At 39.2% G+C, this 27,496-nt stretch overlaps 1 protein-coding gene across 2 annotated transcripts in view; it reads left to right on the top strand.

The window, feature by feature from the left end:
* Positions 1–26,616, top strand: part of LHFPL2 (lipoma HMGIC fusion partner-like 2) — a 133,769-nt gene extending 107,153 nt beyond the window's left edge. For both annotated transcript variants that reach the window (XM_012721943.1, XM_004678183.2), the window contains 2 exons: positions 342–1,018; positions 23,121–26,616. In XM_012721943.1, the coding sequence (XP_012577397.1) occupies positions 589–1,018; positions 23,121–23,377 (687 nt within the window). In that variant the 5' untranslated portion in view covers positions 342–588 and the 3' untranslated portion in view covers positions 23,378–26,616. The remainder of the gene's footprint in view (positions 1–341; positions 1,019–23,120) is intronic.
* Positions 26,617–27,496: the final 880 nt, after the last annotated feature.

The raw sequence follows: 27,496 nt of genomic DNA on the forward strand, positions 1-27,496 counted from the left end.
CTCTCTACTGTCTTGCTGCCTGGAGATAACAGCAACCACCACAAACAATTCTGAGAGTGTGAGGGGTAACTTAAAAGAAACCAGTAAATGTGCTGAAAACAGCTGGCATGCTGGCCAGAAACCAGGATTTGCTGTTGTAGGGGAGGTTCTGCGGAGCTGGGGTGGTGACAAGGGTTAGGAAGGGTCGGTTGTGTGAACAAGAGGGTTGGTTGGGAGGGTCAGCTGTGCAGGGAGTTGCTGGGCAGGAGACTCACTTCTGTTTAGACCTGAAGTTTCCTTGAGGGCGGTGCTCAGGGGCGGGTCAGGCCTCTGCTAATTGCCTCCTCCCTTCTCTCCTATAGGTGAGGCTGGCCCCAGCTCAGGAGCTCGACATGGCAGCATGACAGCCCTGGATAGCCCAGCTGCCAGTGGAAAGGTGTCCCAGGCTGTGGGAGTGAATGCTCAAACCAGGCACTGCCTACTGAGCCTGCCTCTGAGCCAGTGACTGCCTGAGCCAGCAACTGCCTGAGCCTCCAGCCTCCTTCCCTGCAGGCTTTCTTATTATTAACCCCGCGGACTCCTGACTCTTTCTCTGCCTTGAACATCAATATGTGTCATGTCATTGTCACCTGTCGCTCGATGCTCTGGACCCTCCTGAGTATTGTGGTGGCTTTTGCAGAGCTCATTGCCTTCATGAGCGCAGACTGGCTAATTGGAAAAGTCAACCCTCGCAACAATGCCGAGCCTGATGACCACAATAGGGGCCCCTTGGAGCACTACCATCCCACCTTGGGCATCTACGCCCGCTGCATCCGGAATCCTGGGGTACAACACTTCCAGCGGGAGACGCTATGTGGGCCCTATGCTGAGAGCTTCAGTGAAATTGCCAGTGGCTTCTGGCAGGCCACAGCTATTTTCTTAGCCACGGGAATCTTCATTCTCTGCACGGTGGCTCTGGTGTCCGTCTTCACTATGTGTGTGCAAAGCATCATGAAGAAAAGTATTTTCAACGTCTGTGGGCTGTTGCAAGGAATTGCAGGTAGGTGTGCTGGGAGAGGGGAGGGGTCTGGGAGCACTGGGGCCAGGGCTTCTGCATGGTCACACGTTCATTGTTGACTCATTTACCACCCATTTGAAAAAGACACCTTCTGTCTGTTTAGATTTCCTCCAGGAGCAAGTGGTGTGCCCTCATTGCTGCCTTTTCTTAGTTTCACTCTCCCTTCACCAGAAGAAGCATCTGATCTCTGTCTCACATGCCTCCCATCATTACTCATTTCCTCAGGTTCTAAGTTATCAGGCTTTGCTTGAGTTCTACTATGTTTTGCTTTTCTGTTAAATGAAAAGCTTCTCTCTACCTCATTCCTCATTGCTCACTGAGGAATGGCAGTGAGAGGGGCTCACTGCAGTGGTAAGGGAAGGCAGGAGCTTGCAGGGGCAGGAGCCTGGTCCTGCCTCATCCCAACCACAGGGTGACTTCAGCTTGGGAGGGGAAGAGGCAAGCTAGGAAGGAATTAGAATCAGCTGTTCTGTATTAAATAATGTCTGTTTTAAATTGTCTGTCTCTTGGAGCCTGACAGAATGTTCAGTGTGCTCAGATCAGAAAATATAAACTAATTCGAATTATTTCATTTTCTTGGACTTTCTTACCAATGAGCTGGTTAAAAATAGGCAGAAAGCAAAGTATGAGCTTTACAGGGATTCCAGAGAGAGGCTGTGAGCTACAAGAAAACATCTACCACCTACAGTACTTGCATAGCCTACCACAAGGGTTTGAAAGGTGGATCTTGAACCAAGAGGAGTATCTGTCTGTCTTGACTCAGGGGACTTGTTCAAGGCAGTAGAAATTCACACATACTCATATATGCCCACACTTACATTGACAGCTAAGTTTAAGAACTCCCTCAAGGAAGTAGAGAAATAGACTCAAAGTTACTTAATCTTCGGGGGGGGGGGATGTAAAAACATAACGAAAGTGTTTATTATTCTGGACATTTAACATGGGAAGTAGTAATCCATCTGCCACCCTAACTGTAGGACTCAGGAGACTCATCCCTCAGCATATTCTGAAGTTTCTTACATGTGACTCCTCAACAGTGAAGATAAGTACTGAGCCTAGTGTCTAGAGCTGTAGAGAAACAGGTGAAAAGTAAAGTAAGTCTTATCTACCTTGGCACAAACTCTAAAAGTCAGCAGGGCTAGCTTCCAAAACTACAGATCAAACACTTTTTTCTCTGCCCTAAGAGATAATGTTTGTAGGTGGAAAAAAATAAAAGATTTAGGTAACTTGTTAATACCTATTAAAATGAAAAAAGTTAACAAGTTTACCAAATTTGATTAAAATGAACAATAGAAGTTCAATTGTACAAATATGTTGGAAATAACAAAGAATAGTCCTCAATGCTACTTTTAAAAAAATGGTTTCCTCTGCCTTCTCCAGTCTTAGGGGTCGTGGGAGTGGACAGTAGGCCCAGAGAAAGGATGTGGGCCTGCCCCACCATTCTGCTGTCTGCGAGGGGGATGGACTCCTGATACACCGCAGGGCTTTCTCTCTTGGATCGGCACTTGGGGGATTGGGAAGGGAAGGGACAGGATTCTAATATTCAGTTGTGTTACTAGCAATTTTCACTTGAGATAAATAAATGTACCTTTCAAAACCTTGGCATTGTCTTCTGAAAAGTAGATAGGAAAATATACTCTTACCTTAAATTCTTACATCTCAGATTTTGGAGACTGGAATCATGGTCTCCTTTCTTAGCTTGCTTCTGATATCTGAAGTTTATTCTCTCAGCTTGTACTTCACTTCCCAGAAGTGTTAAGATAGGTTTTAATATTGATTCATCTTTTTCTTGTCAGAGAAATGCCCTTACTCACCTCAGACACACAGTGCTTTAGGGAGATGCACATAGATGCATGTATGTCGGAAAACTTGCTGGGAAGTGTTCTGCTTTATTTCCCCTCATCCAGTTGTATTTGCCCATCTTTGATGACTTCATGGCTTAATTATGGGTTTTATTAATATGTTGGTAGGCAGGAGACCCTGCAATGATTACCATGCTGAGAAAATTGTCATCCTTTACAGTAAGGGCTGAAACATCTTGGGTCCTGAAATCACAGTATGTCCTTTGGAGGGTTTTTATTTTTTTTCTTTCTTTTTAAGCAGAATATACATATATCCCTCTGTTTTGAAAACTATTTGCAATTTTTGATAAGTTGTTAGCCAGGTGAATTCAGTGTTGATTAGTCTAACATATATTTTGGTGCTTGTTTTCTGTTTCTCAAATGGCTAGAGTGTTTATTTTGACTCAAAGATATGTATACCTCCTAGTACTATTCTCTCTGATGTGTTATTCCTGACCTTTCTGTTTGTGTCCAGCCTCTGGTAAGAGGGCAAAGAAGGTCGTAGCCGCATGCCTGCACTTAGTCTTTAAGTCCTCTGTGTCTTTCAAAGGTTTAGACTTTCTAAAAGAATTCTTAACTTTATCCCACTTATGTTCCCCACGCATATGTACAGCATCTCAGAAAGTATGAAGTTACTCAAAATTTAAATGGCAGGAGACTGAGATTGCTGTATTCACAGACTGCCTCTCTGGAGGCCACTGATCTAAGTATAAGCACTGGACCACTAGGAAGAAATGGGTTTTTATTTCCTCCTCCCAGTTTAACAGCACTCCTCTGCTGAAATCATGGGAAAGACGGACTAAGTGCTAGACAGCCAGCCCCCTCCTGATGGTGGAGGGCACATCAATGAGGGGTGTTCAGTAGGCTCCTTCTAATGGAGGTCTGCACCAGGCTTTTCAAGCCACATAAATGGCAGCTCTCAATCTGTGCCTGAGAAAATTGCCTCACCAGTGTCTGAAGCAGCTGACTGCTTTTTCTTCTCTTGGCCAATCTGGAGTAGCATCTGGTCAGCCTCAGCCTTAGTCAAGGACTGGTTGCAGCTGTGAACATCAGTCTTTTCTCTTGCTGTACCTCTCCCCCCACTCTGGATCTATTCTGCACTGAAACAAATGGTGAGAAAAAAGGCCAGTGCCAGAGCAACAAAAGGATTCTTTGGAAAAACACTCAGACTGTTTGTTCTTACAACTTTTATTTTGGCATAAATGACATTTTAGAAGTATAACTGGATGAAAAATTACAAAAATGCTGTAGGTGTATTTCTTTATTACACCTAACTTTAACGATTAAAGAGGAGACAAATTTGTTTAGCCTTCATTATGACAAATGACACTTTGATGTTCTGATTTTAGACGTGAGAAAGAATGTGCTACCTCAGTAGCAATCTCAAAACTAAGGTTACTTTAAAGTAATAATAAAATACAGCTACAGTATGTAGGCCATTCCCTGGTCCCTACCTGTGTCAAGGCTACAGAGTATAGGCCGGTGGCTCCAGGGTCACTTTGGGTGTCCTCGAAGAGTGCTCTTTTTTTTTTTTTAAGCTGAAGATAAGCAGTTGTGTGGACAGGAAAACAAAGAACATAAGTCTCGCTCTCCTTTTTTCCCTAAACATACTTCTCTTTTCCTCTCCTTTCTGGAGGCTAGTAGTTGAGTCTTGATTGCAGGTGACTTCTCGGGCTCCCCTGGTAGAATAAATCACAGTCTGACTGGTCTTCACTAGGTGAGGGCTTGTCCTGGACTTGACAGAGCCAGAAATGCAGGTCGGTTCATAGCCCTCTGGGATTCATTACAAAAGCTGGGTACTCCGCCAGCAGGGTCTGCTGTGCCAGCTGTCTTCCGTAGGTTGTGACCTGGATGTAATCCACAGTGAAACTGTAGAATGCAAAGATCCAGGTTTTCCATGACAGCATCAAGCAGTTTGTTTTTGGAAATGCATTTAGGGTTCTCTTAGAAGTATGTGGAATCCCCAGTGACTCAGGTTTGGGACAAAAGCCATCAAAATGAGCTCAGGATTTGGCTCACTTGAGCTGGCTGGGACTATTCCAGTGGGGTTGCCATGAGGGTTGGACTAGCATTTGAGCTGCTGGGTCCGGCGGCCTGCTATCTTCCAGTCTTCCCTCACAGGCCTGTTTGCTTCTTTGTGTCTGGCTGGCTCTCACACTCTACTCCCTGTAGTCCTCTGTCTGTCTACAGCAGCCTCAGTCCAGACTGCTCCATCAGTCTGACCAGATAGATTGCTGGTAGCTGAACTCTGCCTCTGAGGCACTGAGGGAGACGGCATGTTCCTAGGGGATTGCACTTTTCTCTGGTGGCTCAGGTCCTAGGACATGTAGACTCAGCATTCTTGGAAGTAAACAATAATTGAGGATGAAGAAGGATTACGTTAAAAAAGGGAAGAATAAAAGGAGAAGAATCTGAGAGAGAAGACAAATGGAGGTTGTTGCTTTGTTGAATTGCTTTGTCATGAATTGGAGTTATGTATGGAAGTGTATATGAGCATACGAAATATCCCACCTTCACTATCTGGGACTGGGTATTTTCACAAGGTGAAAAGTAACCACAGTTCAGCCTGGTCCCAGCATCCATTTGACTTAGCCCATGCCATATTCATTCACTCCCAGGCCAAAAAGAAAAATCAGTCACTGGAGAAGACAGAAGAAAGAATGGGTTTGTGAAACACAGGACAAAGGGAAAGGGATTCCTGACTCCCACAGAATCTTGCCTCATAATTTTATAACCTGAAAAATTCAGCTGGTTTTCTCTGAGAAGCCAGTGAGACCTTGGTTCCCCAACTTCAGAATACCCTCAAAGAAAATGAAGGAGGAAAATAGAAGGAATATCTCTGGATTTTGTCTAGAATAAGCACTGGTGCTTCTTGATTTCTGGTTCGTTAACAGTGCCTCCAGCAGAAGGCAGGGCTAACTATGTCTGAATCAAATGTGCGATGTATTTACTAATTTGTTAAACCTTGGTAATCCTTTGTTAAAAACTAGAAAATGTAGAAATAGTTTTATTAATTCATATATATATTTATATCATTGTTCATTTTTGTACAGTTTGCTTTCTCATGTGTATCCCCACAAAATTTCCACCACCATTTCACCCATGAGCTATGACCATCATCCCTTGTGCTCTTCCCTCCTGTTTTTAAATTCTTATTTTTTTTTTCTGATCCCTTATTTGGTTCCCCTATATTCCTATTAGTGAAGCCATCCAATACTTTTCTTTTTCTTTTGGACTTATTTCTGAGCATTATCCCTTCCAGCTCCTCCACCCATGTTGCTGTGAATGGCATGTGTTTTTCTTTTTTGATTGCTGAGTAGTATTTCATTGTATATATGTACCACATCTTCTTGATCCAGTCATCTGTTTTTGGGCATTTGAGTTGTTTCCATATCTTACCTACTATAAATAATGCTGCAGTAAGCATAGGGGTACAGATTTCCTTTTGAATTAATGTTTTTGTGCTTTTTAGGTACATTCCTAGGAATGGAACTGGCTAAGTCATATGGAAGCCCCAGTTTTATTAGTTTGGGGAACCACCCACATAGCTTCTATGGTGGTTCAACCAATTTGCATTCCCACAAGCAGTGTAGGAGAGTTCTTTTTTCTCCATATCCTCACTAACATTTGTTTTTGCTGGCTTTTTAAATATGTGCTATTCTCACTGGTATAAAGTCATATCTCATTGATTGTGATTTTGATTTGCATTTGTCTGATTATAAGTGACAGTGACCATTTTTTCTTACTTGTTGGCCATTTGCAGAATACAGAAATATTATAAGGCAGGCCAAAATTACATTTCAATTCCATGTGCTTCTACTGGATATCTATTAAGTGCATAGACCTTAGCCTGAGGTCTTAATTTCTTGAGTTTCTGCCCCCAAGCCATGTTAAAATCATTATTTCTTATACTTCAGGGATGAAAAAAATATATATCTGTTGGAGACCAGCTCCAACTATCGAGGTGTCTGGAGGCAAGACAGGCAGGACCCTAAGATGGGAAGGCGTCAGCGAGCAGAGATTCCAAAAGGGGGGAGAGGAGCGGGCGTGAGGAAGACACAGGAGTCAGGATTGGGTGCAAGTCTTCCTGCCACTCCCTCAGCAGGTCTTTATTTATACTGTGTAACAAGTAGTTAATTGCAATAATGCATAGGATAAGTTAATGAGAAATCACCATAAAACGTTCTCAAGGACAAGGGGAACAAAGCATTTTTCCCTTAACATATTATGGTATACTAGATTATACGTTTTTGTGATAATTATCATGTATACAGCTGTTTAGTTATCACTCAAAGGAAGAGGGGTCTGCTAAGGGATGAGCTTGTTAGCAAAAGGTTATTAGGGGTCTTGGGGTAGTAATAAATTGTGTTATCAGTGTTATCAGTGATTGTCTAAAGAAAAGCTAGTGGCTAATTTTAGGCTAGCAGAGCGTACTTAGTGCTTGTTTTAAAAAGGAGTAAATTAAGAGAAAGTTGTACAGTTGTGTATCAAACAACACCTGTGTAATCAAGGTTAAAATTTGTCCATGAGTCCTTATGCCCTGGGCGTCTTATCAGAGGTTTGCTTTTTTATATAAAGAAACCAAGGAAGCTTCCCAGGAGTTTTTATGCCCTGGGGTCTTATCTCTCCTGGGGCTTGCCTTCTGTCTCAGGAGACAGAGGGATTTCTTGCCCTGGGGCAGCTTGCCTGGACCAGGCAGCTGCTTTAGGAGGCTAAGACAATCCAGTTGTAAACTGATGGTTGCTCAGAATATTTTGATAATATGATTATACAAAAAAGGGAGGTCATAACATAAACTAGCAGTGGAAGTTATGATTTTTCAGAGCTTTTCCCGATCTACCTGGAATCTGTCAGTTGATAGACATTGCATAGCTTGTGTCATATATCATTATATATGAAGGGAAAAAGAACTGATCTTTAGAATTAAAAAACTGCCTAGAAACAAGTAAACTAAGTGGGCTTTAATTTGAGTAAACTAGACATTAGGATCTGTTCTTAGAAAATCCATTGGTGGATCTAGAATAAAATCAGAAGCTCATAAAATTCAGATATAACAATTCATATGCAAATAAATGTGAAAAGTGGCTACTATGGTAACCACTTAATTGTACACAGATTATTATGAGCCATTGGTGAACTATGTTCAAATTCCATTAACAAATAATCACTTAAGTGTGGCTCTGAATATTTACACGAGCTAGTCAGGCACTCTGTTTTAAATACTTAATGCAAGGGTGTAATGCTTCTAAGCTGTGGCCACTTCAAAAGTAATCTGCATCTGTAATGAGTTCAGTTATTGCACAGAGGCTTCCCAGTAACTTTATTAAATGCCCAGCAATATTTGTTTCTTTAAAGATAGTCCCCAGTGCAAAGGAAATTTAAAAATAAACACTGAGGGCCCTCCCTGGTGGCGCAGCAGGTTAAAGCACTGCACTAAGAAGCCACTTCCACATGGGTTCGATCCCGCCTGCCCCGGAGGAGATCCACTTGGTGAGGCAGATCTCTTCTGTCCTGCTCGCTGCCCCCCTCAGCAGTGTACTTCGTTGATCTGCCTGTTCTGCTCCCCACTCTGTCCCTGGGGAATTCTCTCACCCTCCGCATCTCTGGTCTGTACCCCAGTTCTGTATAAATAAAATAAGTACAAAAAAAAATAATAATAAACAAACACTGAAAAAATGAAGCCAATATTAAGAACCTCAAATCAAAAAGAATAGTAGCTATGTGTCAGCTTCCAGACCAACTGCAAAGGCCTACTGTTGAACAAATGGTACTTGGCTCATCATAGGAATTATTTAACATTATCTGGACCCTAACATGTTTAGTAGGAAGTAAACTTATTTTTCTAAAAATAACTAGTTTTTGAATATCTTTTAATCTGCCATATACTGCACTGTATTTTGGCAGCTTATTTTGATTTATAAAATCATTTTGGTTATAATAAAATGGGAGCTCTTTTTTAATCCTACAGGTTAAATGAATACTTTTCACATATTTCTAATTGCCGATGTGTAGTTTAGGAAACAACTTGGTATGTGAAGTACGACTTCATCATTAATTCATGAGAAGGAATGATTTGACTAAAGTAGTGTTTTGGTATACATTTTAACAAGTTAAAAATGAAGGCTTAGAGACTGCCTGTGAAGCAAATTTGCATAAAAATATGAATCAGTGCTACAAAAGAATTACGGAAGCTTCAATAAGGGAGAAATTGCATCTTTCTTATAAATTGTTATTCTACGTATTCTAGGGACATCAGACAATTCTTAATGGTCATTAATTTTGAGTGATTATAACAGAAACTACCTTCGGGGGCCTTGACCCTCAGGTCTTTTTATGACAGCTATGATCTGAGTGTCTTCCAAAGAATTCTCTTGATGTTGCTCTGTCACCACCAATACCACTACACCCCACCCCAAAGAGTATTTTTCTTGTCAGTTACAATCCATGGGAATTTTTCTAGTAGAAAACAAGTTACCCTACTAGACTCCTATGGAGAACGTATCGATACTACAAGCATTAAAAAAATATATATTGATATCCGATCCTCCACTCTTGCATTCCTCTTCAGAAATCTTTATATCCCACCTGACCATCTGTTATATACACTTAAGACTCTTTCTCACCCCCCCCAAGAAACATCACTTTATTAAAGATTGCTAGTTTTAACTATTTTATTTTGTCGAGTTGCCCACTATGTAAATGTCCAATATCTGTCTTTGCCATTCTGACTTGCTTTGCTGCACTTGCTAACTCCTTCCATCATATTGTAAATGGTAACATTTGTCTTCATGACTGAATAGTATTGCATAGTATGAATATACATCTTCTTGATCCAGTCTTCTCTTACTGAGCATTTAGGTTGCTTTCAGGTATTCACTATTGCAAATGCTGCAACACTGTAGAACATGAGATTTATTATTATTATTTAGTTGATGGCTTCAACTTCTTTGGATAAATACCCAGGTGTGGAATTGCTAGGTCATTTGGTATTTTGGATTTGGGTTTTTAAAGGTAAATCCAGATTGGCTGTACCAGTTTACTTACCAATCATAAAGAGTACTAGGGATCCTCTCTCTCCACATCCCTTCCAGCACTTTTGGGTGTTCTAAAATGTGCCACTCTTATGGATTTAGGGCAATAATTTGTGGTTTTAACTTGCATTTCCCTTATTAAAAATGATTTTTTAAGGATGAGTATTTTTCCATGTATTCATTTCTGAATATCCTCTTTGGTTTAGATCTACTGTCCATGTATTGGGGTTAAAAAAATTTTTTTTAATTGAATAAATTTTCTATGTATCTTGGATATTAACTCCTTGTTGTATAATTGTGTGAATATTTTCTCCCATTCAGTAGGATGTCTTTTTAATACAGACACTTTTTAACTGTATAAAAAGCTTTTAAATTTGAACTTTGAAATTTAAATCCCAACTGTTTGACTTACTTTCCTTGCTATAGGTGTTGTCTCCAGAAACTCTTGTTATTGATGTCATAGAACATATCCCCAGTATTTTATGTGTTTTTTTGGTGCAGATCTTATATCTAATTCTTTGTAATATTCAGAATTTTTACGCCTGGAGTTAGTGTGTGATACAGCGGCATTCTTTCTGCACTTGACTATCTGGTTTTCTCAACATTTCTAATCTTTCTTTTCCCCCTTGTAAGATCATGACTGCTTGTTATAACATCAATTTATTTTCTGGACTTTTGATTCTGTTCCACTGATTCACGTGTTTGTACCAATCACTGTTGTTTTATAGTGTAGTGAGGTAACATGATGCCTCTCTCGCCTCTTTTCACTGGATTGAGTTTGCTATTTGAAGACTTTTGTTTCCTTAAAAATTGCAGTATTTGTGTTCAAGTTCTTTGAAGAATACTGTTGGTATTTTGGTGGGAACTATCTTAAATTTATATGTTGCTTCAGGTAGAAGAGCAGTTTTGATTATATTAACTCTCCCCATCCATTATTGTGGAATGTCTATCACCTTAGCTAACTCCTTCAATAAGGTCTTGTAGTTCTTATTGTAGAAGTCTTCTACATCCATGTTAATTCTGAAATAGCTAATCCTTTTTGAATTGACATAGAATAAAACTGTTAATTTCCTTTTCTTTTTGTTGTTTGTATGTAAAAATGCAATGGATTTCTGTATGTTGATTTTATAACATGCCACTTTGTGTATTCACTTATTTCTATACCTTTGTAATGGAGTCTTTAGGGTTTTCTATATATAATGTTGTATTATTTACAAATAGCGATAGTTTCACTTCTTCCTTTGCAACTTGGATTCTTTTCATTTCCTGTTGCTGTCTGATTACTCAAGCTGATTGCTCTACTAAATTAAACAAATGTGATGACAGTTGGTATCCTGTCTTTTTCTTGGTTTCTTAGGGTAGCCTTTCTTTTTTCACTGTTAAATATTACATTAGCTATCAGTTTATAATGCATGGCCTTTGTTATTGAGGTAGACTCCTTTTGTTCTCATCTTGCTTAGTTTTTAATAGAAGTGGTTGCCAAATCTTATCAGATGCTTTCTCTGCATCTGTTTTATGATTTGTAACCATACTTTTTAAAAAAATATATAGTTCATTACATTGATTGACTGAGTCATACTTGCATCCCTGGGATGAATTTTACTTGGCTATGATATATAAACCTTATGATCTATTGCTGAATTTGATTTGCTAGTGTTTTGTTGAAGCTTTAATATTCATTCACATTAATATTCGTTCACATTAATATTCACCGAGGATATTGGTCTGTAAAATTTTTTTTTGTGCTGTCTACCTGGTTTCAGTATTCTAAAGTATATTAGGAAATGTTCCATCTTTTTGGGTTTTTAAAAACAATTCAAGCAAAATAGGCATAAGTTCTTTAAAATCTAATAAATTCATGAAGCCATCTAATTCTGGGGTTTTGTTGGGGAGAGGTTAATTGCTGCTTTAATTTCCATGTTTGTAGTTGATTTATTCACCTCAGTGTTTCTTCCTGGTTTGGTCTCAGTAAGCTATATTGACCTAGAAATTTTTACTGAATTTATTGACATGTAACTTGTTCAAAATAATCTCTTATAATCCTTTGTATTTCCATGCTACCTGTGGTAACTTCTCTTTCATTTGTAGTTAATGTTTTCTCTCTTCTTTATTAGTCTATACTGTGATTTTGGGGTGGAGTGTTCTGTAGATACTGTTAAGCCTATTTAGTCTAGTTCCTCATTTGAGGTTATTGTTCCCTTATTTATTCTGTCTTGTTTATCTGACCATAGTTGAAAGTTGAGTACTAAGTTCTCTAGTGTTTTGTTTTGTTTCAATATTTCTCTTCAGTTTTGCTAGTACTTATGTATCTTGGTGTGTTATCATTTAATACATACATTATTTCTTTTGTATTATGTTCTTAACCATTATGTAAAGTCTTTATCTCTTACTACCTTTTAAAATTGGAACTCCATCTTTTCTGATATAAATACAGCTTTTCTTGATTTTTTTCTACTGCCATTTGCTTGCATGATTATCTTCCACCCTTTAACTCTGATTATCTTTGTTGGTAAGATGGGTTTCCTGTAAATGACAGGTTTCACAAACCATTTACATTTAAGGTGATTATTGAGACATCAGTACTTATTGCCATTTGGGGTTGGTTTTTCTTTTAAATTTTTAAATCTTTTAAAGTTCCTTTTCATTGTCTATGTTGTTTCTAGTAATTTTTGTCTGAAATTCTGCTGAGGCAGAACCTGCTGGATAGTTTGGTTTCAATCTTGCCCTTGTAGGCTACGATGTAACTCTCCACTTTATTATGTTACTTCTGTGTTGGTCTGCTGTTTTACAATAATAACCCTTTAGCACTACTTTCATGTGTGGATTGGTGCAGGTAAATTATTTTGCTTTTCAGTGAATCTCCTGACCCTCTGTCTCTGTTGAATGTTAATCTTGCAGAGTAAAGAATTCTGAACTGGAAATCTTTTTGAGTACTTAAGTTTTATCTCCTGTCATTCCCTTCTTGCCTGTAGGGTTTCTACTGGGGAAAAAAAAGTGTAGTCTAATTGGTGCTCCCTTATAGGATTACTATTTCTTTTCATTGAAGTTTTTAGTGTTCTGCCCTATCATGACTGACAGTTTATCATGGTATACTGACATTTGTATTTGGTATTACTTTTTGGCCCTCTTGGACCAGGATGTCTCATTTCCCAGATTGAGATATTTCCCAGCAATTACTTCTTCAAATAGTTTCTATGCCTTTCTCTTCTACCTCTTCAGGGACCTCCATTAAATGGGTTATTAGTCTCTTTAGATTACCCGAAACAATCCTTAACACTATTTTCATTTTGTTTCCTTCTCTCTGTTATTCTACTTGTATGTTCTCTAACATACTTTTGAACTCACAGATTCTCCATATAACTTACACTTGCCTGCTGTTGAGGCCCTATTATATTTTTTAATTTGGTTATAGCATTTTTAAAGTCTGGTAATTCTAATCGTAGGTCTCACATTTTCTCATTCTACATTCTGTTCCTGTTGTACTTCACCCACTGTTCTTTGGTTTTGCTTTTGTTCTTTAATTCAGCAAGCATTCTTGTGATCATTACCTTGAACTACTTCAGACTGTATTCCACAGTTCTACTAGATTGAGGCTCTTTCCCAGGCTTGAGGGGATATCACTCCAGCATTTGTGATGTGTTCTTCTCTTTCTTCATTTGTACTTCTTATTCTTTGTAATGGGGATAAACTCTCTGCAGTCTGAGAAGTGGTACTAATAAGGAGTAATAGTTAGAAAGGAACCATGGGAGCAGAGCACTAAGGGTGACCTCCATTTAGATTCAACGATTCAAGCTTCCTGCTGTGCTGCAGGTACCAGAATTATGTGGTGGGGGTCCACAGTGGTCCTCTCCCCTGGGGCCAACTCCTTTGTTTTAAATGTCTTCTCTAGTCTTATGCCAGCCTCAACCTCTAGACTGTGGTTAAGCAGTATAGATTGATTATTCAAATACAACTGGTTTTGAATGATTGATATGTTGATACTGAGAAGAGTAGTCCATGCTGGCTTCTGGATCATCAGGCAGTTGGAATATCATAGTTAATTAACTTCGGAATTGGAGGGCACTATACCGGAACTCTTGCTGGTGGAAGGGAGAGCTCTGGAGGCTAACATCCTGGTATATGCAATTAATATAAGCAAAATCCCCCCTCCCCCCAAAAGTCGAAATGCCCAAGTTTGAGAGCAACATCATCTTCAGTAGATAGATGAGCAGATCTTGTTAATATGGGATTAATTAGAACCTAACATGTATCAATAGTGGTAGCAGGATTGGAGATAGGAGGAGGTCATTAACACAAAGACATCCAGTTCTGTTCCATGAATTAAGAAAGACTACTTGGAGGAAGAAGATGGTTAAAGAATGTCTGACCTGCTGAGGTGGGATTAATTTTAGGACTGCCTGAGAATGCACTCAGTACTGGATTTTTTTAAATCAGATACAGATGTCTGAAAAGAATATTGGTGGTTGTTTTTTGTGGATGGCATTATTATTCTAGGTATGTGCAATTTCAGATAGTTGTATACTAAAATATAAGTGGATTACACAACTTACATCCCCCCACACACACAAACACCAAGTCTGATGGGTTTTGTGATTTGCAGTTTTCTGCTCACAAAGGTATTCTGCATCCTCTAGAAGAGGTATCATGGCAAATCTTACATTGTTCTAACCTGTTCACTAGACTTACTTTCTAGAAATTGCTTTTGCCAAGGGTCAGCATTCTAAAGTGGCATCTATAAGCAATAAAGATGGTGACACTCAGATTGTGATAGAAAGTATCTTGCAGTAACGTTAGTGTACCTTTCTGTACCTTATTCTGGTGCCGGTCTCCCCTCCCAATCATGCCCTCACAGTATGCCTCTGACTTTCTCACTTGAAAACTGTTCAATCTCTGTTCTCTAACCTCTCTAGTATAAATAAGTCAGTCATCAGTACATTTCCATCTCCCATTTGCAGCTGAAGCAATGCTTCTGTTTGGGAGGTAGGCTCTAGTTTGCAATCTAGCAGTGTTATAATGTGAGGGCTCAAGAGTGAACTCTGGAGCAGTGTGTCTGGATTTGAGTTCCAGCTCTACCACAGATTAGCTGTGCTGATCCCTCTTTGCTTTGTTTTCTCATCTGTCACATAAAGCTATCAATAATACAGAGACTAATGTGTTGTATTTAAAGTGTCTAGTCACGGCCTGCTTCATGTTGGTGCCATTCGTTAAGCATTAACTACTGCCATTGTTACTGTAATAACTGATCACTGAAAGGGTTTAATCACCTATATAAATTTATAGCATTAAAAAAATAAGCTGTGAATGTGTAAAAATAGGGGTAGTGTTTAAAGCTGTAACTCTGTCGCCTTTACTTAAAATCAACCATTTTTACTATAGAAGCCCTTTCCAAAAGGGTCTTCCAAAAAATGAAGACTAGATAGGAAATGGGAATCAGAAACAGCATGTGAATTTAGTCAGCAACACAGTATCCAAGGAATAGGAAACATTGTCCTCATGGCTGTCAACAGGGAACCAAATGGGAATTCATCAGAGCCAAAAATGCATACTTTGAGGCATCCTGGAGTCCTTGAAACCAATGCTATTTTATTATGGAAGAAATGCATAGTATGCCAAAATAAGATTTTTTTAAACTATCTTAATGTATTTCAACTTTTTTACTCATGAGATTCTAAGCTGCACCTCATCTTTCTTAATTAAAAGTGTAGGGAGTCTCTATTAGCCTTATGTTGATGACTGAAAATCATCACTACAGAGTGCCTCTAGCATGCATAATAGTGTCTTTCAGACTACATCAGTTTTTGTATAAGTGATTCTGTCAGACTTTAGATTTAATAACTACACGTTATATTCCTCCATCCCCAGCTTACCCCCACTCCAACACAATGCTCCAGAGGTTGGTAGGTGACACTGCCCTCAAGAGTTTCTTACGGGAATGGTTATTTTCCTGGGTTGTTAAGCATTTCTATATTCTTTGCCTTCAGTGCTAAGGTTCTTGATTATCTTTCCATTTTTGAGGCTCATGCTGGCCCTAGGTAGCACCTGTACCTCGCTGCAGATTGCCGTGGTTCACATCCTTCAGTTCCCCTTGTCTCCCTTGATCTTGTCACCTGTTGGTTTCCTGCACTTCTGTTTAACCCTGCCCTGCAGAAGCTGCCCCCTCCAGCTGGTGTCCTAAGCAGTTCCCACAAAACAGCTACAGTCTTTTAAGCTGTCATCACCACAGCCAGACATCATTAGAAATAACTGCACAATTTTGAGGCTAAAAAGTCTGGTCTCTACAAAACTGAAAATTTTACACTGTATTTAATAAGGCTACTTTCTGTATGATCTCCCCATGAATATCCATTTTCTGTAGCTAGAAAAGAGGTTTTCAAAAGGCTAGGCCCATGGTTTGGACATATGTGTGTTTTATTAGCAAGGGTGACTGGTATTCTGTTAGGCAAAATGGACAACACCTGCAATTCACATTATCAAAGAAGCTTTTCCTCCACCCATTAAAAAAAAATGTAATATAATCCACACCATAGCATTGTATCTTCATTAATCCATTTATTCAAGTCACACTTAACGAACACCTATAACACATCAGACTTTGTTCTTAGTGATGACAAAAAGTTCTCTTTATTCTCGGTCCCTACCAATTTGATCAAGTAAGTAAGATATTAATGTATTAAAAGGTAGAGTGCTATGGAGGTTTTAAAAAGGTATAGTCCAGGGAAGAAAGTCTAGGATGAGAATGTAGGGTGCTGAGAAGGGAAGTGGTATTATTAGTGAGAAGAGATTTAACCACTAAGTTAGAGATGAAAGAGGAACCCATATAGGTAGTCAGTATCCAAGAAAAGGGAATGGCTGGGATGAGAGTCATTGTTGATAAAATAAAGTGGGCCCTGAAAGGTGTAAGAATTGAACTCCCATTTGCTCAGATGAGGTCCACAGGGCCAAGGGTAGGTTTAGAAGTGGGGACTGGGAATTAAAAACCTGGATACAATTTTCAAGTACCTTGTTAGACAGCCCAAGTGAAGGTTAAGTACACAGTTGGATATGCAAATTTGGAAGTCAAAGTTAGAGATCAGATTTGGGAAATGTGAATGGAGAGAGTGTATTTTGTCACTCTAAGGAGATAATTGATAAGGAGGATTGAGTCCTGGTTCTTCTGGTATTTAAAAAATGAATAGTAGAAATAGGAAAAGCCAGTGAGATGGCTCACTATATAATAGAATGTTTTCAGTTCTAAAATGCACATGAACAGAATTGTTCTGGTTTTCCTTTAATTTAGACCTTCTGAACTTGCTGAAACTATCACCTCTAGTAAGCCTAGAATGCTAACTTACATCCCAGAATGTGGATGGGCTATAGGAAGCAGTTCATTCTCTTGTCTAATCTGTCTTGCCTTCTGTGGGAGATGGTTGCCCAAGGTGAGAGATAGGGAGTGATTTAGGGGCAGCCTGAACTGAGCTGGGGCAAGAAAGAACTAGGTTCACACCCCAGACCACTGAGTCACAGGATAGAGCTGATAGGAGGGAAAATTTTACATTGTTTATCTCTCTTTTTTCAGAGCTAGGAATGGATGTTCTGATAGTTCGTGCTATATGTCCCTAAATGAGTCAACAACTGAAATGAGAAAATAAGTTAAACTTGGAAACAAAGGCCAAGGTTTATGGTAAATTCTTGTCCATCATCTTATTAGAATTTAGTATTGATTGAGCAAACGTTGAATGCCCAATAATGTGTTAGAAAGCGTGCTGTCAGGGGCATATGAAGGACAGTTTTTCTGTCCACAAGGGGGTCAGATCCCTGCTAACTTTTTTCAGAGCTAAGAATAGTGTCTGGATTCAGAGCCATCAACTAAGTAAACAGCTGTTGATAAACACATAAATATGAATATTATGTGATGAAGAGGAATAGCCACTGGAAGCATACAAGAATAATTTTGTCAGGAAGTAGTTTGGTGACAGGATGCTTCTTAAGTGCCCTTTGGTGGGAAGGGGTGAAATGTCCAGGTAGACAGTGTTCAAGGGGGTCAGTGTGAAAAACAGCCCTTTATTGAGAAAACAATGATCAGATATCTTGAGTCACACTGCCTGAAGGTGTTTAAATAATCCTACTTAGCATGTTCCTCCACACCCCTGCCTGGGTACTCCTTCCTCTGCACTCAGTAGACTTTCCTCAGGCACTGTCTGTTACCAGCTGTCTGCTGTGAATTCACTCTCCAGAAATATTAGGATGTTTCTTAGCTATAGGATGAGCAGCATATGACAACAGTTGTGCTGGTCCCGGCACTAGGAGCTTCCCCACAGGCTGCCAGTAGCTGTAACAAATGGCTGCCTTTTCTCCTGTCCTTAGAAAAATAATTCTCTGCAAACTGAGGTCTAGACAGTCTTTACTATATAGTCTGGAAGCCTGGATGGAGAAAAAGTAGTATCATGTGTAAAGACTTGGGATGCTGTAGAACAGGAGCCTGCCTTCAGTTCTCATATTTTTCAATAAGGAAGAATTTATACCTCACTATAAATGGTAGGTAGTTCATGAAAGACAAACCTTGAGTCCAGGCTCTTGGTCAGCAGGCAGTCTGAATGTCCATCATGTGATATGATGACAGAGTCTTAGAAGCCAGGGCAAGATTGTGAAACAGCTATCTGTGCTTTCACCAGCTGCAGAGCTGTGGTTCAGACTTTGCTCTCTGCATCCCTTAGTCATAAAGCTTGAGATGGTCATCTTTAGACCAAACAAAATTCTATTCTATTGTATTCAGCGTCTAGATTTTCCAAAATTACAAACTTGGCAGAATTGTGGAAATGGTTTTTATCTACCTGATAACAGATAATTCAGTTTCAGGGCAGTAGTAGAAAAACTACCCCAGACATACAATTTTGTGACTGGTTTAATCACAGTGTTGAATACTGATGAGAAAGCACAAAGGCTACTCCTTCCTCTTCGCCCCCTGAGTTTTATCTGGTCTGGGGGTATAAGTTCAAAGGTCCACAGGTGTATATACTTTCACACCCTGCCCACCACCAAACCTCAGTGCTCATTTGGGCCCCTTTCTCCCATACCTTCCCCGTCTGTTTACAATCAGATGGTCAGTGGAGTGGTTTTATTTTAGTATCTTCTAATGCTTCAGGCATTAGAAATGGAGCACTGATACAGCTACACTCTCTATTCTCATGGAGTGTAATTCTTTGAGTTAAAGCCATAGGGGTAGGTGTCCTTAGAGACACAGAATTTCTGTGCAGCAAGATAGCACTGCTGGGACTACAGGTTTGAGTTAAAAGGGGAAATAGAGGCCTGCAGTGGACAGTGCACTGTGATAGCCCATCCTTCTTGCTCCTGCCTGAGAGGTGGGGTCTCTATGGTCATCCATATGACTAACCATTAGTTTCTTTTTCTTTCCCCAAAGACAGAATCACCTGGTGATCCTGTGTGAGCAGATGCATACTTAAAATAAACTGGGAGGCTGTTAGCAGGAGAATGAGGCAATCTTTAAGGGTTGGAGAAAATGGTACTTCTTGGATACAGCCTCTCAAGCTGGGCCACAGCAGAGTCTGGCAGCCCTCTAAGTTGTTATAGTTTCTTTCAATGGTAGCTATTTCTCTGATGACCAGTACTGATCCTCTTTCTCCCCTGCCAACTGGTTCTGCCACCCTCAGCTAAACATCAGAGATACCAGTCAGGGGGGAAAAAGCAAATGCCCACTTATAGTTCCTTACTCTGTCACCTTTTATAAAACTTACACACATAAATAAAAAATGACAGTACATTAAGGCAACATGATGGAAAGGCCCAAAGATTACTATGGCTAGCTTAACTTTAGAAACTGTTTTTTGGTTTTTTTTGTTTGTTTTTTAAATAGAGGCAGGGGAAGATTAAACCATTTTCTGACTTGGCTCTTAGCATACATCACTTTACAATTGATTTCTGGACATAACTAAGCTGGTAACTCCTGAGTTACTAAGGGTCATAATAAAGCATGCCAAGTTATAGCCACTTGGTATGTCTTACCTTTTATTGTCTGTGTCATGAGCATCTATTCTCAAGCCTATTTTGGAATTCAGGGTCCAAGTTCAAAGCCTGGATTCACAGGCCTAGAACAGGACAAAGTAACAATCAACTGTCAAAATTATTTTACTTTCCCCTATGGACAGTATGATTTAGACAATATACCAAACTAAGCTGAAAAACATTTTTATTAAATGTGTACCATGTGCTTTATAGCATAAACCAAATGTACAAAAATTCCTGTCCATACAGAGCTTAAGCTCTAGGATAAAGTATTAGGTTGAACCATAGGAAATGACTATATGGAATTTCTGTAGATTAGTAAAGGTTCAGATAGTGAGTTTCATATAAGTTAGAGCAATATATTGCATATTAGTAATAAATGCTAAGGAGAAATTATAAATCGAGGGGAGGTTGAAATTTTAAATATATTGAACCAGAAGATGAAGTAGAACACTGCTAGAAAGCAGAATAAATGGCTCAAGTGAGCGCATGGAGTGTTCATGGAAGGGCCTGGTAGCTGGAGCACAGAAATCAACAAAGGCAGTGGTTGAGTCCAGACAGGTAACATAGAACCTTAAATATCAGGGAGAGAAAGCTGGATTTTACTGGCTCTTTCGCAGTAATTTTATGAGGAAGCAAAAAAAGTTGTGCCTGACTAAAAAAATGTTTGTTAGCGCCCAGAAGCTGCATTAGGTGCAGGGAGCAATAGTCAGAATGACAAAACTTGTTGGAATTCCTTTGCTGCTAAGAATCTAAATACCCAACAAGATGACAGATATGATTATTTACCTGAAGATCCACTGTGACACATGTCTGATTGAAAACTATGAAGAAATGGAGGAGAAAGAACTAGGGCAGGGTAGACAGTAGGAACTTCCTCACAGTGACCCCTGGAGAAGTCAAGTAAGGCAATCTTGTGTTTATTTAGGCTAGCTGCCCAGAGGGGGTTGTATGTGACTTCAGCATATATCGCAGCCCTTCTTATAATCCTGCGTGGTCTTCCCCATGGAATTATTATTCAACCTGAGACTTTTGACATACTCAAAGGCTTGGCACTCTCCTAAAGTCTCCCTGTTTAATTCACAAATTGGTTAGTGGCAGCCATTAAGATTTTAAGGTGTCCTGAAAGGCACTTTGGGAATCTTAGCAATTACAAAAGGGAACAAACACTTAAGAGCTGATTTGTACAGGAGGGTGTACAAATTCCTGGTGTGCTGTGAAAGGGGGTCTGATATTAAAACAAGCATTTTATTACTTACTTTAAACCTGCTTGAAGATGGAAGAGTCACGCCAAATTAAGGTATTTCATATCCTATGAGGAGCAAGAGGGTAAGCAGAGCTGCTGCTGTGTGCCAGCAACCTCCATACTTTCACTTTGGTCGCTATTGTAGTTAAATGCTGGGCTTATGACCTGTTACACAAATGAAGTATGCAGTCTGTATTTAACTGGAGCTGTAATTTCAAGTCTAAACACCCTGGTCTTAGAAGCCCCAGGGGCTACAATAGAGCTTGACAGCTGAGGCTATAAAGTAGTGTGTGCTTCAGGGTTCCCAGGGCAGGAACTTAGAAACCTACTGGAAACTGCAAAAGTTCCATGTTCCTAGAGGAGGTTTCCCAGGGAATAAAGGGGAAAACAAGGGAATCAAGCTTTATCTTTATTAGTAATTCTAGATCTCCCCAGTTTAGTAAGAGCTGTTCAATGGGAGGCTAATAAAGGGCACTAAATTATAGCCTTGTTGAAATTATTACACTTTTCAAAGTATAACCTCAAAAATAAGCTGAAAAACTACTTGTGCTTATATGTGGGAGCAGTCTCATATCAGCTTTGGACTTATGTAGAAAGTACATTTTAATATTTACTACCTTCTTTTGAGTTAAAGAGCACCTATTTTATAGGTGAGGAATCGTACTTAAGTATGTGACTTTTCTAAGGTCACACAGCTCTGATGGAAACACTTAGTTTTAGATCACTAGCACATCTCCTAATTTAATGAATCTTGTTATGGTCCGTTATCCTGCTGGTTTGTGTTCTAGCCTTGGCACTAGACTGGGGGAATTCTGGTATGTAATATCTATTCAAAACCAGACTGCTGCTTTGGAGTCTTCCCATACTCCAGAGTATCAAGACATTCTCCATGGCTGCTTATTATATCTTTGAGGGAATTAGTTCCATGGTCCCAGCTATTTCTAACATTATTCGTCAACTGTCTCATTCTCCTATTCCTCACCAATACCGCTTTTGTTTCCCAATGCTGGAGCTCAGTTCCTGCTCCCAGTTCTTTGGAGAAATGGATTTTCTATACAGCTCTACAGCCCTTTCTCAGAAAGCTGAATCACCCATTTCAGAGAATGAGCATATTAATAAATTCCTTCTGGCAGAGAATAGGATTCATCTGGGAAGTAAAGGTGATCAGATCCCAAAACACACCCTAGAATGAACTATGAAAGTTGTGATCTGCAGTTTGAAACAACTGTTTGTGATCTTCCTTCAAACCTTAACACTACCATTATGGAGAGACTTTCAGGAAAGGTAGGAAAAGAGAATTTAGAGCTAAGATTCACTAAGGATAGAGTTTCTGTTCTAAGATATCTAAAATACAGAACTCTTTCTAGTATGGGCATCAATTTTCAGAGAAGATTTTTTTTCTGCCATACAAAATAAGATCATCTTTCATAAGTTGATTTAGGGAGCCTTTGTCTGCTAACACTTCATTCCTGGCCATGGACATCGTTTAACCCACCAAAGCAGAAAACAATGTTTCAGTGTCACAAAGTAGCATGATGAGCAAGATGAAAAAAGATTTACTGTCTAGTCAAGGCCAAATTCACTAATAGCAAACTAAAAATTGTTTAAGACTTGGTGTCTGATGGCAAATACTGTAGGCCATATTACTAACTCCACTGTTCTAGCACAAAAGCAGCCAGAGGCAATCCATAACTGTACTTCAGGAAAACGTCACACTTGGTTTATGGGCCTTAATTTACCAACCTCTGCCATACAGGAAATGCTCACTGCAGTAAGAGGCCATTGTGAAGAAATAAATAGCAAGTTAATTTGCTTTTCTAGAAATTAGTGGTCCCATATTCCCGAAATACCTAAGTCTTGTTATTGCAGAAAGTATGCAACATCAAGTAACAATCACAACAGAGCTATACTCACTTCATAGCATAGAGCCAATGGGTGTTTTCACCTGTTTCTCTTCTTTCCTGTAGGTCTGTTCCTTATCCTTGGCTTGATACTCTACCCTGCTGGCTGGGGCTGCCAGAAGGCTGTAACCTACTGCGGACCCTATGCATCGGCCTACAAACCTGGAGACTGCTCCTTAGGCTGGGCCTTTTATACTGCCATCGGGGGTACTGTCCTCACCTTCATCTGCGCTGTCTTCTCTGCACAAGCTGAAATTGCAACCTCTAGTGACAAAGTACAGGAAGAAATTGAAGAGGGGAAAAACCTTATCTGTCTCCTTTAGTTTGGAAACATTTCGCCTTCAGTTTCCTCACTTGAGTCAAATGGAGAAATAGCTTTTATCCTTAGCAAGACCAGTGTGAGACAACTTCCAATTAGGCAGATACTGCACATCAGGGCCACAGTGCAAATCATGAGAGATGCATGAAAATATATATAAACTGTGTAAACTGTGACTTCTAGTTGACAAGTTATGTCAGCCCCCATCTCTTCAGTGAAGAATGAAGATCCAAACCATTTGCAGCAGTTCATCTCCAATAGCAAAAACAATTAGCCAGATCTGCAGGCTGTTTAAAGATAGGTGTCTGCCACAAGGTTGCACACCTATGAACATCTCTGCCTCAGAATGAGACTTGGGGGTTGGTGTTTTGTCAAGTTGTCTCAGACTACAAAAAACAACACAGATTATTTGTGGACAGAAGATTGCCGCTTCACCAAAAGGGTCAGCAGGAAGGACACTGTGGAATCTATTGTGGAGTTTATGCAAAGCTGAAGTCCAGGGTAAAGTGGATCAACTGAACTGTCACAGTGAGTTTTGAAAAAGTATAAAATCCTGCTAGTGAAGACAAAGTCATTCCACCAGAGTTCACAGTAATGTTTTCCTCCTTGAGTTGGGATTATGCTCTGACTGCCTAACAAAACCTCACTGGGACAGAAGTCTCCAAGCCAACTAACTGTGTCACTCATTCAGCTATTCACTGAGAAAACTTTACCCACCGTTTGCTAACAGTGCTGTAGTCAGCTGTATTTCCAACCCATAAAGCAACAGAATGGTATATTTTGCTATAAGAACGTTGAATTGTTACATTCCCAGAAAAGCACTGTTACTGCAAAGGTGAAAAAATGGAGCTTGATCAACCTCTTGCACCTGCCTCTACCTGTTCTTATTAACTCAATCTTATTAACTCAAGAAAATGGTATTGGCCATTACCTCAGTTTACTTGAGAAAGATCTAAATAGCAAGAATCTAGCCTGACATTACCCTGAACTTCAGAATTACATAATGCTACAAGAAACACTCCTAAATTAAAACTATACATCCCTTTGGGTTATGAATCTGTTCATGCCTTACTTTGTTTCGAAAATTACAAGTAATCACTAAGCAATGCAATACCCTGCGCAAAGTACTGCAAGGCATAGAAAGAACCCTGACACAGACGTTACAACCTTACCCCATGTGATCATCTTAAGGGTGAGTCTCAAACCACACATTAGTGAGGAGTAATTTATTGCTTTACATATAGGTGGAATGAAACACCTTTTGTTCCATGTTGACCTTTGGCCTCTGGCAGAAACCACTTTATCTCAGATTTAAGGACAGGAGGGACAGAAGTATGGAACCAAGGAAAGATAAACTCACCATTCTCGGACCAAAGTTCAAAATGAGCAAGATGTTAAATCCTGTGATGTTTTTTGGTAAAGGGAAGGGGTATCCTCACAGCAGCCTACATTTAAGCACTCAAATAGTAATTAAGCCTTTCTCTGATACCACAGAACAGATGGGTACCCCTGTCTCCAACAGTGCATTTATATGCTCTAACCAAGTCCCAGTGCCATCAAATAACTACTTTTTGAGCCCTGTCATTTTCATTTTAAAAAAATTTTAATTTTTTTTTAAATTTAGAGAAGTCGTTCCTAACACTAATTTTCCAATCTTACTCTCCTTATAGACAAGTTAAATAATAAGCCCAGAGGGTCCTCTAAGCATCTACATCACCTTTACTGGCAGATCTTCATGGCCAAGGCATCATGAAGGTATCCTTAGATAACCATGATAATAATGGTCACAAGTGAAAATGTGACCTACCTTGACCAGGAGACAGTCTCTGAGTCTGGATACTACACAGGAGAAAAGCACATACAAAACTATAATCTAAACACTAAATAAACAGCATGTCTAGCAGGGACAGAGTAAAAGCCTAATATTAGGTCTTTTAACCCTTCAGTCCATAGCCAGCCTTTGGGTATGGATTAATGGAACATCCAAAATCCAACTAGTGTAGATCAGAACAGCCTAGCTGCTTAAAGACCAGTGAATATGTGGTAGAAAGAAACTGTTTAAGACATTTACTATTGACATACACCTGTTCTAATAAAATTCTATCACCAACTCAGTCTAATATACCTGAATAATAATACCAGAAGTCTTACTTTTGCCTGTATTTGTGCTTAAAGTTTCATTATTGGCTGGGCTTCTCAAACTACAAGGAGGTAGAATTACTTGCCTTTGATTCTGTGGGTTCTTTAAACCTGTGTGCAAACTCAACAATATTGCGTTATGTAATGATTTTTGTATAGTTTTTAAGCATCTGTGGTGTAATGATCTTTTGTTAAACATTTATTCTGTAAAGTGCCATAGTCTTTTTATGTGTAGCATATTTAAAAATATATATATGTATATTATACATACACAAGTCTGTGTGAGAGATGTGCAATAACAAAGGTGTATGTATGTTTTGTTTTTGGAAACTGGACAGGAGTCAGAACGGTTCTGTTTTGGCAAAGGAGAGTTACACAGTTTCGCCTTCACGGCCTAGTCATTAACCCATAACAAGTTTAATGCTACACAAACTGATGTGAAGAAAAGACTGGTATAAAATCATTTTTTTCCTGGGTCCAAATGATCATTAGATTTTTGTGAAAGCTTAAGCCAGCAAGTCAGGCCCAGTTAATGCTAGTCTTTCATGTAAAATGTGAAGCTGCCACATTGCCTTTTCTGTTAGTGTGATAACTTGTAGCTGGTACATAATCACTAAGAAGCTATTTTTTAACATGCCTAATAGACCATGTTAATGCTAGACCACTATATTTAAGGGCTAATCTCACAACTTCTTAGCCATATGTGTCTGACTTAGACAGACCTCTCTGTGCAATAACATGTGGCCAATGAAATCCCTGGCCTGCATTTTGTACTTGGGCAGCAGTGACTCCCAAGAGCTAAAAGAATTAAAGGCACAACTGGGATTTCTTCTGAGACTGTGGTGAAACTCCTATGGTTGGGGGTCATTAGGTGCTTTGGAGGAACGCAGCACCACTTGATACTCAACAGCCACTTGAGCCAAACAAAGTTGTATTTGCCACTGATGGACTCAACTTGAGCCTTCGAATTTGTGGTTATCCTGTTATGTTGTAAACTAATACATTGTTTGTCTAGCAGTTATTAGGTTCTGTGCATATGTATTTTCACTATGTGCTCCTCTTTCCTCTCCCTAGATATGAATTAAACCAGATTTTGCAAACTCATCTTGTTTTTCTTCATTGAGTATACAGATTTCAATACAATGTATATAATAATTTGATCAAGATAATAACTACCAAATTTTACTTCATACTTTAAATATTTCTATGCAATATTAGTGACAGGGAAAAAAGTGTTCAGGTATTTTAAACTAACTTCCACACTTGTATCATATATAACCCTACTTTGTTAGCTTTTGCTTCAAAATAAGTATGTATTTCTTCCTTGAAGAAGCATCAACGCAATTCTAAATTGGGAAAAAAAACCTTCAAATACTATACAAGTACTTGAATTTTTTAGTTATGAAATCTAAGTGTATGCCTCAAAGAATTAAAAATCCTTTACAAACAAAAATATTTAATGACAAGGGGAAAAGTCTGAAGGACAGAAACATATTCCTCTTCCAAGAAAAATTAAATTATACGAAACATTTTCACATCCATATCCCTAAGATAATCTTGCCTATAAAAAGCCTTATACTGAGCAGAATTTTAAATTCAAGGGTAACACTATTTGCCCTTTTCATAAACTTACCTCCATATCCCATGAAGTATGTTATCTGATCCAATACACCAAAAAAGGCTATTTATTTCTTCTGATCTAGAGCCTGGACAGCTGAAACTACACTTAATGCTTTGGTTTCTAAACATTCCTGGATAATGGCCAGGTTTCTAATAGAAACAAAATTAAAAGCTAATGCAAGTATCTAAATCATTCAAGATAAAGTTTTCAAAACAAATTATGGTCTAAATAATTCAAGCAAAGTTGGAAATTTTCAGTTATTATCTTTCTCAAACATTGATCACAGAAGAAAAGGATCCTGGCTTTAAATTGCAGCAGAAGCTAGATGAAATGCTGACGTGTGTTCCCAACCCATCCTTAGTT

Source organism: Condylura cristata, unplaced genomic scaffold (assembly GCF_000260355.1).
Source record: "Condylura cristata isolate star-nosed mole 26May11 unplaced genomic scaffold, ConCri1.0 scaffold00007, whole genome shotgun sequence".
Taxonomy (NCBI): Eukaryota; Metazoa; Chordata; class Mammalia; order Eulipotyphla; family Talpidae; genus Condylura; species Condylura cristata.